The 13,069-nt window shown below is 40.9% G+C and overlaps 1 protein-coding gene across 1 annotated transcript in view; it reads left to right on the top strand.

Moving 5' to 3' along the window:
- Window positions 1-3,256: 3,256 nt before the first annotated feature.
- Window positions 3,257-13,069, top strand: part of pdlim4 (PDZ and LIM domain 4) — a 28,616-nt gene continuing 18,803 nt past the window's right edge. The window contains exons 1-2 of the mRNA XM_068744333.1: window positions 3,257-3,371; window positions 9,368-9,519. Of these exons, the coding sequence (XP_068600434.1) occupies window positions 3,279-3,371; window positions 9,368-9,519 (245 nt within the window). The 5' untranslated portion in view covers window positions 3,257-3,278. The remainder of the gene's footprint in view (window positions 3,372-9,367; window positions 9,520-13,069) is intronic.

The raw sequence follows: 13,069 nt of genomic DNA, 5'->3' as shown, positions 1-13,069 counted from the left end.
CGGAAACAAGACTGCAAGGGCTTTTTTGAAATGCTCCTCTTAGACAGGATGTTTGACTGTACTTGTACTGTAATACATACTATTGTTTGACTGTACTTGTACTGCTCTAACATTCTATCTAATAAACATATTCATATATATTTATACATATCACATTGATTTTGATGTAGATACAAAACACTTTATGTAAATTAACATATCTAGGCTGATAAAAAAAGGATCGCTAATAATAGTTTAAGCTCAGTATGATAATGGCACCATGCCCTATATTATAACTAGGATATCTATTCTCCAACTGTGCTTATTGTGCATGCAGTACATCACTGTCTTCATGTGTCACATGCATGTCTTATATATGTTAAATATAAATATAATGTGAGCAAGTCTACCCCGACTAACAAACAAGAATGCTAAGACCCAGGAAAAAAGTGCCACATTTCAGAAAACAAAAACGAACAGGTTTTAGATACGTGCAACCACAATGTAATTGTGTCCACATGCCACTTACTGTCCCAGGCTTAGTCTTGTGAGGCATGCGCCTGGAAAATGTTATCCTTTAAACAGATAAATTGATCCGCCTTCTGTTGTTTGAGCCAAGTGCTGAGAGATGTGTATACCATATGTCTCAGTCCAGCGATATCCAACTGTTGTTTAATGATTCTTTGCTGTGGTCAGGGGATCAAGCTGCAGTTATAACAACAACCTTCCAATCATTTGTCAGTTGCTCAATCATTTTTTTTATTTACCATTAGACTGTGAGCACATGCCGTGGCAAAAATCATTCATTTTATAGTCTGGCATCAAAGCATGTAATAATTCAGCGCTCTTTCGCAATAGATTCTGTTCATTATTTTGTTAGGTTTGTTCTTATTTCAATGGATGCATTGGAAGATTAATTCACATCTGTTTGTTATTCCAACAGTGTGCCGCATCGGTGGTGCATGTGTGGCAGGAAATATGGCTCAAGCTCAATCAGGATAAAAGGATGTTAAAATAATAACTTTTTTATGCATTTATCAGTGTTTTCACCAGCATGGATCAATTGAAACAAAACAATGAGCCCAATAACTTGAATGTATAAAATGAACATTTACTGAGCATACAGAGGTATTTTATCCTCAAGTGCCTGAATTTTCATGAAGTAACTGAGGTTTCCAATGTATGAGATTTACAGTTGTTGAGCAGTTTCACTGGAGCATTTAGGAATTAAAGTTCTCAACAAAATACAGTATAAGGGAAACAGAAAAATGCTCTCCTGCAAAATTCTAATTCCTCCCTCAAATTATTCTGTGAAAACATCTGTTTTTTTTTTTTGACTACAATATTGCAACCACATAACTTATTATGTTCATTATTTCCCTGCATCTGTTTGCTTCCTCATGGGTCACTCCAGGCACAAACACTGTGCTGCTGTGGCACCATTGTTTCCAGCTTGTACATTCCAAAGAGCTAACCATTTCCAAAAGAGGTTCCATAAAGCTTTGGAAGCTCTTTTTTTTAACAGGCTTACTCAAAATACTATGAATTTGTTTAAATTGTATTGTTTAGAGCGGTTGGGTAGGGCTTAAGGGGAAAATATTTGGTGGAACCAATTCGCCTCATTTGCATGTTTTTGGTGGTGGGAGGAAGCCGGATAACCCGGAGAGAACCCACGCAGACACGGGGAAAACTTCAGCTTCTCACGAAAAGGCCCGAAGTCGGATTTGGACCTGTGACCTTCTTGCTGTGCGGCAACAGCGCTACCTACCAGCGCGCCTCCCAGCGCGCCTCCCAGCTAATATACCCGCAGGTAAACTCAGAGAATGATCATCAATGCAGGTGTCAATCGAGCCAGTAGCAGATGAAAGGACCTGGAAAGACGAGGGTCAGGACAAAAATGACTTTCACATTGGAGCCAAGCCTTGAGAATCGTCGTGACCAGGTGGAGCTGATGAGGTGAATCGTAGCAGATGATCAGGAGAGGAAGTGGTAGAAATGAGATGAATCAGCAGATCTGCCACAACCTGCAGTGTCACACCCACAGACAAAAATAAATAAATAAATCAAACAATGGAGGTTTGTCTTTTCCACATGCTTCAGCTAATTCGTTCCCAAATATGATGTCACAGCAGCTCATTGCGCAAGTGTTTGTCTGAGAGTGTGAAATCCGTATCATGATGCACTGATGGTGACGCCTGACGTTGAGATCCAGCTGGTTTGACACAGAAACTGATGGTTAGCGTCTGACTCAGACCTCCAGACAGAGCTCTGCATGCCTGCAGATGTCGGAAAGACAAACCCAAGAATTTCTGTGAGGTAATTCTTGTAGTACAAATATCAAAGTCAAGCTCAGCGCCTCACGCTTCTATTGGCTTCTTTCTTTCTTTCTTTCTTTCTTTCGTGATACTGTATATCTCTACAGCCAATGGACTTGGACACAAGTTCAATGGACACGTTTTTTCCATCATAAATAGTTGACATCCACTTCAACCAACTACGATATTAAATGTCTTCATTAACCTGCATGTTTGAGCTGTGAAGACATAATAGTAAGCATAACAGCCCCATTGTCTGCTGTACTCAAAAGAGTACTTGTGTCAAGAATACAGTGTAGAAATTAATTAAGGCATCAAACAAACATTTACGTCGCTAACAATAAACATATATCAACACCAAAGTAAAACACACGGAAACTATTAAAAGTACAGTCAGGATATTTTAATTACTGATACACTAATGTGTTTTTTATTTTGCAGTTGTTAACGAATTAATATAGCTTAATATATAATAATATAAGCTTAATATATAATAATACCTCATATTCATACAAACTATAAATATATATTTGTCTAAAAAGCAACCTAATCTAAAGTTAAATGATTAAAAAGTACATTATTCTCCCCTGAAATATAACGGAATAAAAGTTGAAGTGCATTCGGTGCATAAATAGGCCTATTTATAATATTCTTATATTTATAAAATAGCATGTCTACAGGGAGATATTGCAGAGGGATCTGAGCGCCTCCTCCAGCTCTGCTTGTTGTCGTCATGACGCAAGCCTGCACGTCTCTCTCTCTTTGTTCCCGCCCACTTTGTTCCGGCTGGACGGAAGGCGGGGCATCAACACGTCAGAGGCGGTTTCTCTTTATTTAAACGTGATTCAAGTTGAAAGGAAAGTTTTTCTCAGACGGGCCGTCGTTGCCTAGCAGCCGGCTAGAGGGATCCTTGCTACCTTTGAGCTTCCTTGTTTCGTTGGTTCGCCGCTCGGCCCAGCCGGTCAACGGGTCCGTCTGCCAAACATGTCCCGCAGCGTCGCACTGAAGGGACCCTCTCCGTGGGGCTTTCGGCTCGTCGGGGGACGGGATTTCAGCACACCGTTAACCGTCTCCAGGGTAAGTGGAGTCTGCTTCTGGTGCCGAATCATCCACTGAGCCGTGCGCGATCTTGGCGAGATGTTTTTCTACTTCAGAACTTTGATAATAATACTCTTTTCTTTCTTTTTTTTTTACATTAGTTCCGGTGCTAGCGAAGAGAAAAGTCGCGGTGTCTAACCAGTCAATCAATTTGAAATAAAATAATAATAATTATATTTCCAGCAGCGGGTTTTTTTTGTGAATGAAAGTAAAAGTTGGGAGGTTGTTGAATTCGAGGATCCGGATGGTTTCTAGAAGCCGTCAATGGCCAGTCGTCCTTTTAAGCAGCATCAGGAGACCAAATAAAATACAATAATATGTCGATTCATAACTTGGATAAAGCCACGTTATTCCTCTGGTTCTTACTTTAATGCTTAAATAACTGTGAAATTCGATCATATTTTTTCATATTAGTAACAACAGATCAAAACTAGTGCATCATGATCATGATCATTGGATTATTACACTTTATTTCATCACAGTTAGTACTACTGCTGGTAGTACTGCTTAAAAGGGAATAATGGTGGTGGTATTCATAAAGATTTTGTGAACTTCCCCGGACCTTCAGAATTTGGGTCAAAAGTCGGTGTGCTTGGTGGTGTGTCTGGCAGTAGCCGATACTTGATCTGGGCCAGGATAAACACAGTCCTGCTGCAGGCCTGTCACGATGCAGCGAGCGGAGCGGTGGAAGCGGTGCAGACATTTGGTTTTCATCATTGGTGCCGCTGAAGGATTCCAGGTGTCGTGCTCGGCTGCGTTGCCAGTCCCTAAATATTTTAACAGCAAGTGATTCAACGACTTTGAGCGGCACAGACGAGCCCCTGAAGGTCACCTGAAGTGTTTTCTGCATCAAGCCTTTAAAAAGGCGTCGTGATGCGACGGTGAGGCATTCTTTGACTCACGGTGTGCGTGCAAGGCTTCGCAGTTCTTTGGATCTGTGTGTCATTTGAAGACTTTCTTGCTCGGCACCTTTGATTTTCTCAACCACAGAACCCCCCCCCCCCCCCCCCAACCCCTTGTACCTTGATGTCTTCTGTTGCTAGAAGTTGAAATTGTCTTGGCAAAGCCCGGGTTTCATCTGGAACGCTCTTCAGCCTTGATCTTTCAGGTTCAGTTTGTCTCACTGTTCCCCAGTTTCCACTTTCACCAATTCCAGACTTTATTTGGAAAAAGGGGAAGAAGAAAAAAAAAAAAAAAAGAATCTACGCTTTATTCAAAGGATGTCGGGGAAGTCTTTTGCAATTGGAATATTGGGCAACACAAGGGCCGATGGCATCATTGAAATTACTGTAATTACATGTTGAACTTTACAGACAGATGCAGCACATAGTTAAAATTGCAATAAAAAACGGTACTCTCATGGACTAGAGGGCGTATGGAATCATTTCTAGACCTTGGCTGGTTGGATGCAGGCATATTTACAAAAATATGTCATGGCAGAGGCAGTCTCTTGGCAGTCAGTTTGTACATTACCTCTTGGAGACTCCTTGTTTTCTGCCAGCTTTGCAGCTCAACTGGTGTCTCCTCTGACATTGTACATAATCTTTAGTAGGCAGAGCGTGACCTTTGTTTTAACCCCAATGTCTCTTGCCGCTTAGGAGTGAAGACATCCAAATTACCATTTATGGAGACGTGATTAAAAGTAGAAATGTGGAAAAGGAATGTGCTTTTAACTTGTGGCAGCTGGTTTCGTGTTTAGTTTGAGACCAAATTTGATCGGTTGTTGCTGCTGTGCTTGGGATGGCATCTCCTAAACTCACTTGATTCATCAAATGCAATTCTGGCGTGCTGAATGGTGACGCAGGAAGAAAAGAGAGGGAGGGAAAGAGAGCGCGATCGTGCCTTATAGTCTCCCGAATGCATCTTTTCGGGGCATTTTATTATCGCATACTCTTGGATAAACCAGGATTCTGTGACTGGTCTATATGTTAAAATGATCATAGTTAAGTTGTTTTAGACTATTTATTCATGAAATCCAGTAGAACTACTTTCTTCATGTAATTACTCTCCTACCCTTTTCCTTCATCTGGAGTTTAAGTCAGTGACAGCTATAAATGCTAGGAAACAATTTCTGACTCACAGCAGCTGTTCTTTGTACTGAAGTTGCCCTGAGTTTGTGCATGTGTGTGTGTGTGTGTAGTGGCCAAATTTCTGTGTGTGCATGGGAGCGAGTCAGTGGCAGAGATGCTGAATAATAATGAAAGCATTGATGTAGCTGCAGAAGCATTTTGAGGGACTATGTTGAATATGGCAGCGGTGGTGTTAGAAATTTGGCGATGCAATGTCAAACCTATGTGCAGACAGAGAGTGACGCAGGACACTTGTTCGTCCTCCCAAATGGCAAACGGTCATTTTTCTGGACAGGGATTTCCAAACCCGTGTTTGCTACCGTGACTTGATTCATGAACTGAAGAAGCCCCTTGGATGAGAGGTAAAGCATCTTCAAGCTTTTCCTACGAGTCCATTTGACTTCATTCGACACGAGGATTATTCTCGATAATAATTCATCTTCAAATACTCTTGTTTTTTTTTGATCCTATGTATCATATTCATTTGATAGGTCTTTGTCATTAAATTTTGAGGGTGGTCCAAGTACATGTCTGGATACTATATATATATATATGTGTGTGTGTGTGGATTTTACCATTTATTTATTTCATGGAGGCTTTAAAAATATATATCTTGTAAAATAGACATTTAATTTGCTCTTCAAAAATCACAGTCATAAAGTGGTCGGATATGAACTATCATGCAAAATGTCTTCTGGATCTGATCCAGAATGCGGTCAGGAAAAAACATGACATTTTGACATTGAAAGCTCCATTTATGGATTCAAAAACCAAAATCAACACCGATTCACTTTTACTTTTCGTGGCTGCTGTGTAAAGATGACAAGAACAATTTAGAACCTTTTTTGATGATGATCCAGATTCACCATGTGGATCCAGAAGTTTTAAAGGTAGGACCGGTTTATTTTTTTTTTGGCCTTGGCGGAGGTCTGTCCTCTCCGGGTGCTTTTCCAGTTGTGTTTCAAATACCTGAAGGGTATTCTTGTGGTGCTCTGGTGACGATGCACAACGTAGATAGAACTCACCAGACAGACTCTTATTAATCTGATTACAGACCAGTTAGACTCATGACTAATGTCATTAGTCACATGCATTTCTCCCATTTCCTTGTGTTCTCACGGAGTCTCACGTTTACTCATTTGTTACTGTGCTGATTTAGCCTGTTTATGTTGGAGCGATAATCCAGTCAGAACCTCAGGCTATAGAAACACACTTCCATCACAAAGGTGATAACTGCGGTTCCTATCCAGGTCCGGCAAGCAAACACAGGTGCTTGTCAAGCTGTCAGGAATGAGAGGCACTGCTCCCACCCAGCAGAGCGCTCGTCTGTGGAATCCATTCATGAGAGAAGTGTGGTTTAAAAAAGAAAAGCCTGTATCAGCAGGTTGTTTTAGAGCGGTTTCATTGGCCATATTTCCAGGTCCTGAGTACTTTATCTGTACTTTGCCTCTGACTACTTTACGATCAAAACATTGTGTAACCAAAGGTATTATATAACCGGGAAGTGAGGAAATGTTCAGACTGTTCACTCATCGTTTAAACAAACGGCAAGCTATTGTTTGCCCTTCAAACCTCTTTGACCTCTAAGGCGTGCTTGTTCCACTCATGGACCAGGTTCTGTTTATGTCCTTATTCAGAGGAGAATTGCAAGACAATTTGAATTCCAGAGGTAATCTCCAAGAATTTCTACCAGCGTTAGTATTATTAGTTGACATGGACCAAATAAAACATACCATTCTGTGGTATTCAAAGCAAAACTTTATTTAACCATGAAAGGCATTTTATGGTTTCTAATGTGGAACTGCCTCATGGAATTTATCACTGTTGAGATTTCTGATAAGGCTGTTTAGTTGCTGCCATAAATACCATCAAATAAAGCCATAATGGCCACATCTTAGAGAATGTGACCTTTTTAATGCTATTTAAAAAAACAAACTGTGCGCTGCTGAGCGATGGTTCAGAACTATAATGGCATTCAATGTAACAGCAGTTAAAAGCAACATACATGAATCTTACTTTTCTATTGCTAACAAATTCCATTCATCGGCTGATGCTCTAGGTTTATGAATAAAAAGGGAGTTTAATTTGTATCGCATAAGCTTAAGATGTTATTTCTTGTAATGCTCGATGGTTTTCTGTGTTTTTCTTTCCACAGTGGCCTAGAAACAACTTTGTCATCATTCAGAATAGATTTGCTCCATAGTTTGCTTCAGCTCTGAGGTCAGAAATCCTGTTGGCTTTTGGATGGCCCTCATTCCCTGTTATGAGCTGGATACGGAATACCCAGTCAGAAAACGAAACCTGTAGCTTTTGATGACCTAATGGTTTTTACCGCCAAGTTGAAAAAAAAAAAAAAATTAACATTGCCTTAACCTTTTTATTTCCATTGAGACAATCAGTAACAAAAAAAAAAAAGAAGCTTTATTAGATTCAGATGTTCAAGACAATTAATGAATACCAAGTCTGGTTGTGGTTGTTCACTTTGCAAAATAGGGCCACAAACATAGCCACATCTTATTTGATCAATATATTTAAAGGGACAATTCGCCCTCACTTCAAATACATGCATTATACCTCTTGCATGCAGAGTTCTTTCATTGTCTTGACATTTGTGTTGGCATTTCGGAGGTGTGCTAAAAATATGTGCCTTCTCTCAACTATAATTAAACAAGACGGTGCCAAAAAAAAAAAGATATTTGGAAAAGCTCAGCAGCCATGTCTTCTCCCAGGAAACCTTGACCCGGTTCTGCTGGGTGTCCCACAGACCTGGATGTTTTTCGTTTAATGTAGGAACTGTTTTCTTTCCATGATATCATCATTCTGATGCGTTTAGGCTTGGCTGAGAGGCTTGTGACTGCACGCCTCCTTGGTGTTCTCCCTCACTGAGCTCTGCCATTAACTACCCCGGTGAGCTTCATAAATGTGAGGCTGCTGGGTAGATATATTGATCGAGAAAGAAAATACTTCCAACATAAAGCTGCTCAGTACTTCTGGATTGTGTGAGTATCTGGGACTAGACTTTGTTATTGTAGGTGCGTTTTTTTCGGTACCACAAGTGAAATTGAAGTACTATCATGTTCTATTCCACGAGGGAAAAACTTTAGGACAAGCATGTATTACACATTTTGGGACAAACTGTCCCTTTTTAAAATCCTGTTATAGACCTTGTGATCAATTTCAACTAGTTGCCAAAAATCTTCTCCTTTAACAATCAGGAAATGTGTTGCACTAATACTCATACATGTAATGGTGTGATAGCGCATAGAGGATACGAAGGGATTGCAATTGTTCACTTTGACTGCCATATGACATTGTTTTTTTTTGTTTTTGGTTTCATTCTTCTTTTCTGTGACGGCCAGTCAGAGGCAGGCCTGGAAACACCTGTACACGCAAACATTATTGTGGGCCGACTGGAAAATTGTCATCAGATGTTACTAAGTGTGTTTGTGAAGGTGAAATGAACAGACTCGGGCCCTCCTCTCCCTAAATATCCACAGGCCAGCGTGTTTCCGGAATGAGGGATTACAGAAAGGAAGCTGCCGATTTACCAGAAAGAGCCACAGAGCAAATGTTTGCAAATCTATCCAACATTAAACCGAGTTCTTTGTTAATATAATGGAATATTTAAAGGCCAGGCTTGTAAAATGTTCCTTCGCTTTCCAAATATTTCACCTGGTTCAGAACCCTGAGAGGCCTCTCAATTCCCAGGGTTGTTAGGCGACATTTGAAATTGCACGCCTGCGGTTGAGTAAATTCTAAGCCTGCGGTTGAGTGTTCCCTAAGGGATTTTTTTTTTTACCTTCTTTTTGTCTTTTTTTCCCCCCTTCTTCACCGACTGACACCACTTATAATAGCTGTCTTTTCTTTTTGCGTGTGTGTGTGTGTGTGTGTGTGTTTTATCTTCAGGTAACACCAGGCAGCAAGGCCGCCCAAGGTGGCCTTTGTCCGGGCGACACCATCCTGGCTATCAATGGTGAAAGCACGGAGCTCATGACACATATGGAGGCTCAGAACAGGATCAAACTCTGCACTCAGCAACTCACTCTGTACATCAAGAGGTACGTAACGATGAGATTCTGGCGAAACTCTTAGCAAGCTACTGTATGTTGAAGTGCAGGTGTGTGTGTGTGTGTGTGTGTGTGTGATGCCAGAGAGCTTTGTTGTTTTCTTTGAAATATGACTCGAATCTTTTTGAATTGTTAACAAAGCTACGCTGACGTTATTTTAGATTACTACTGCATATGTATTTTTTTTTTTTAAAGTTGAACAAAGCCTTCTGTGGCTCGACAGGGAGCCGCAAGTAATCTGAGAAATCGCCTCAAGGGACAGTTGCGGCTTGGAATACAGGTTTGAAATCCATGGGGAACGTTTCTGAGGCAGGCAGGGACACGCCCCAGTTTCATCCTTAAAGAAAAAGTCATTGGGAGACAAAGGCTTTGACTACGATTACCGGAGACTTTTAGAACACACTGTATACGTCGGGAACATTTGGCAATACAAAGGATATGCGTATCTGTTTTTAGATAAACTTAATATGCCATTACACAAAGTATTGACGTCGCGCTTTGAAGATGTTTCAGGAAAACACACTTGAAGTATGGGAATGTGGCCCACATGCACTATTAACCAATATCCATCAACCACACCCTGGATTAGTAAATAATTTGATAATTTCGGATTTGCTATGTCACATTTTGTCGAGGTGGAGAAAATCCCCATCATGTGACTCGAATTGAAAATAAAAGAAACGTCTCTCCGGGATTTAAATGTGGAATCTTCTCATCTTGTTGTGATTTATTTGATGATTGTGATGATGATGATGATCGTGTTCTTATGTACTGGTGGAAACGAGACAGACAGGCAGACAGAGGAGAAGAAAGATGGAGCAGAGAGAGACGCACATACGCAGCAAGGAGCAGAGGGAGTGCAGGAAGAGATGAAAATGTCAGTTTCTTCCCACATTTGGAGCGTTTTTATTGGAAACTGCAAGGGAAATTCTGGAACCTCCTTAAATTCTGTCCCCTTGGATGAAGAGCTGAGAAATGTTGTTTGAGCCTTGGTTATAAGTGAAAACCACTATCTGGTGTTTCATTACTGTCCTGTCTTTTTAGAGGATTAGCTTGACTTGTGGATGCATTTAAAGTAAGAATCCCTTCCCAATAAGAGTAATCAGTCCTGTCAGACAAGCTTCTGAGCTAAAACTCCAAAGTCACTGAGAAACGCTTTATTTATTTTCTCTCTGCTCTTTCGTTTTGTTTTATTGTGTGCACTCAAGCTTAAAACGGCCCTCTTTTCCGCTCAGCCTGCAGCAGAAACCATGCAGAAAGAGCTGCTGAGTGCCAGATGATGCGTTCACATAGGAATAGTAAATCTATTCGAGCATATACGTAAAGAAGTCTTCTGCATGGTGACCAGGGAAGCTCCGATGCAGCTGCAGGAGCATGAAAACACTTCTGTCCTTCACCACGTTCACCATAACGGACCCGAGCTCAGCTTAAATTTCCCTTAAAGTTGTCGAACGCATTAGAGAATGTGAGCTGTAATTAGTCTGATGAAAACCAGGAGCTCTTTAGAGTGATAGATATAGGCTTAGGCATCTGATGGATTCCATAAGCTGATGCTTTGCGTCGCATGAAATCTTTAGCTTTCTCTTTTCATTGGAGCCTTTTTTTTTCAATTCTACCTTGGTTTTGAAATTCTTTGACATTTTTTGAAATTCTTGGCTCCTTGACCATAATTAAGGCAGGAAATCAAACAACCTGTTTCATATGCAGGAAAATTAGATGAGTCGATGTTAAATGTTTCCCACACTCTCATACCCATGGCGTCCAATATTTGTGTCTTGGGTGTCCCGTGTGAGCTCGGCTTTTTATTGAAAAGAGTGCCGCACAAGAAGCTGTGTTGACAAACGCCAATAGGCACTATGACTCGGCGGTCCAAAAATGCCCGCTGACTCACATTTGGAGGATCACAGAGGCCACAGTTTTTGGTTTCCATAAAGCTACTCAGGAAAATAGTAAAACCTTATAGTGAGCTGCTGTGAGCTTTGAAGCAGACATGTGGTACCGTCTCCTCTGGCCGGTGACTTGAAGCCAAGTGTATATGATACTATCTGGATCATTTGGATGTCATGTTTATATGTAATAGAAGTAGCGTGAAATATCAAATTCAGAGTTTCTTTAAAAACACTCCAGTCCTGGGCTGCAGGATTAACTCAAGAAAATTGATTGTACTGTCCCAAAAAAAGAGTCAGAGTCTCGTACTACCCATCTATAGAGACCAGAACATGGATATAAAGCCATAAAATACTCCAAGCAGTAATAGAATCATGACAGAGAAAAGCAGGAGAGTTCTTATTTTGTATTGCTGTCGGTGAACAAATATCTACGGTACACGTCGAAGCAGAATTACAGCGACGGGGTTGCATGTGAGTTTATGGTCTTATTTAACTCAAACATGTGTGCAATTCCTTCGTTACTAACACAACACTGGTTTTTTTTACATTCCTGCTGTGGAGCATTTTAAGGGCGCTCTACATCAGGCCTTCGTGTTAAGGTGCCCCAGAGAAAGACAATGAGGCCTCATGAAAAATGGGCCGAAAATTCATGGAGAACATTTCAGTTTTTAAAATAATATAAATCTCATTTCTAGTTTTAGACGTTTAAAAAATAAAATAAAAATTTGACCCTCAGACAAATGTCATTTATATTGTAGTAAACTAAGGAAATTAGAGGACACAGTGTGAGCTGATATTTTTCTCTATAGTTGAGCCCCCCCCCCCCCCGAAACTTTCACGAGGACCACATCTGATTTTTTTGTAGTAAATAATTTCAAATCTAGCATCCATCTTTGTTGCATGCATCCTGAATATGGCTGCAAAGCTTCAACATCAGGTACTTTTTTAAACGTACAGCAGGCAAGTCATCAGAAGAATGAAGCAAATACATTTGTGAGGAAAAAAATGAAAGAAAATTACAAAGGCGAGACAAAGACGGGGAAATGGAAAAAAGTGTCCTCGTCTTTCCTGTAATTTATCAGCGGGCCTTCGCACTGACAAAGGCCTGACAGTGGGGTGCTGTGAGGCGGAACACCTTTGTTAGTGTTTGTTCCCAGCATCAGCAATCTAGCGGAGCTGCGTCATCTGAGGAGGAAACGTGGCCACCCCCCTGCCACGCAGACACACTGTCCTCGTTCACCGCTTTGTGGGACGCGCCGGACATCGACCTTTGGCCTCTTTATACCTTAAGGCCCTTTTTACTGTTAACCGAAATCCAACTCAACTGCTTTTTTTTATTTATTTTTTCGATGTCTTCTCTTTCTCCTTTTTTATACACACTTGCTTCCCTCTTTCTGCCAGAGCCTACTGCAGGAAGCCATCTGGTTGCAGATGGCTGAATAACCGATGATGTTAGATGGACGCGTTTCCATTGCTGGTCTGGCTGCTCAGAAACGAACCGACTGAGGTGGCAAGTGAAATGAGTCGTGACTCGTGAGGCTTGTGTGTTGCTGTGTCATGATCTTTTAGGAAGAAATATTGTTAAGGAGACCCTGCGGGCCTTGTTTCCATTTTACTTGCTGTTGGAGAGTAAATGTGGTTTCAGGCTGAAT

This window comes from Brachionichthys hirsutus, chromosome 10 (genome assembly GCF_040956055.1).
Source record: "Brachionichthys hirsutus isolate HB-005 chromosome 10, CSIRO-AGI_Bhir_v1, whole genome shotgun sequence".
Classification (NCBI taxonomy): Eukaryota; Metazoa; Chordata; class Actinopteri; order Lophiiformes; family Brachionichthyidae; genus Brachionichthys; species Brachionichthys hirsutus.
This window is presented reverse-complemented; position numbering and strand designations above follow the sequence as displayed.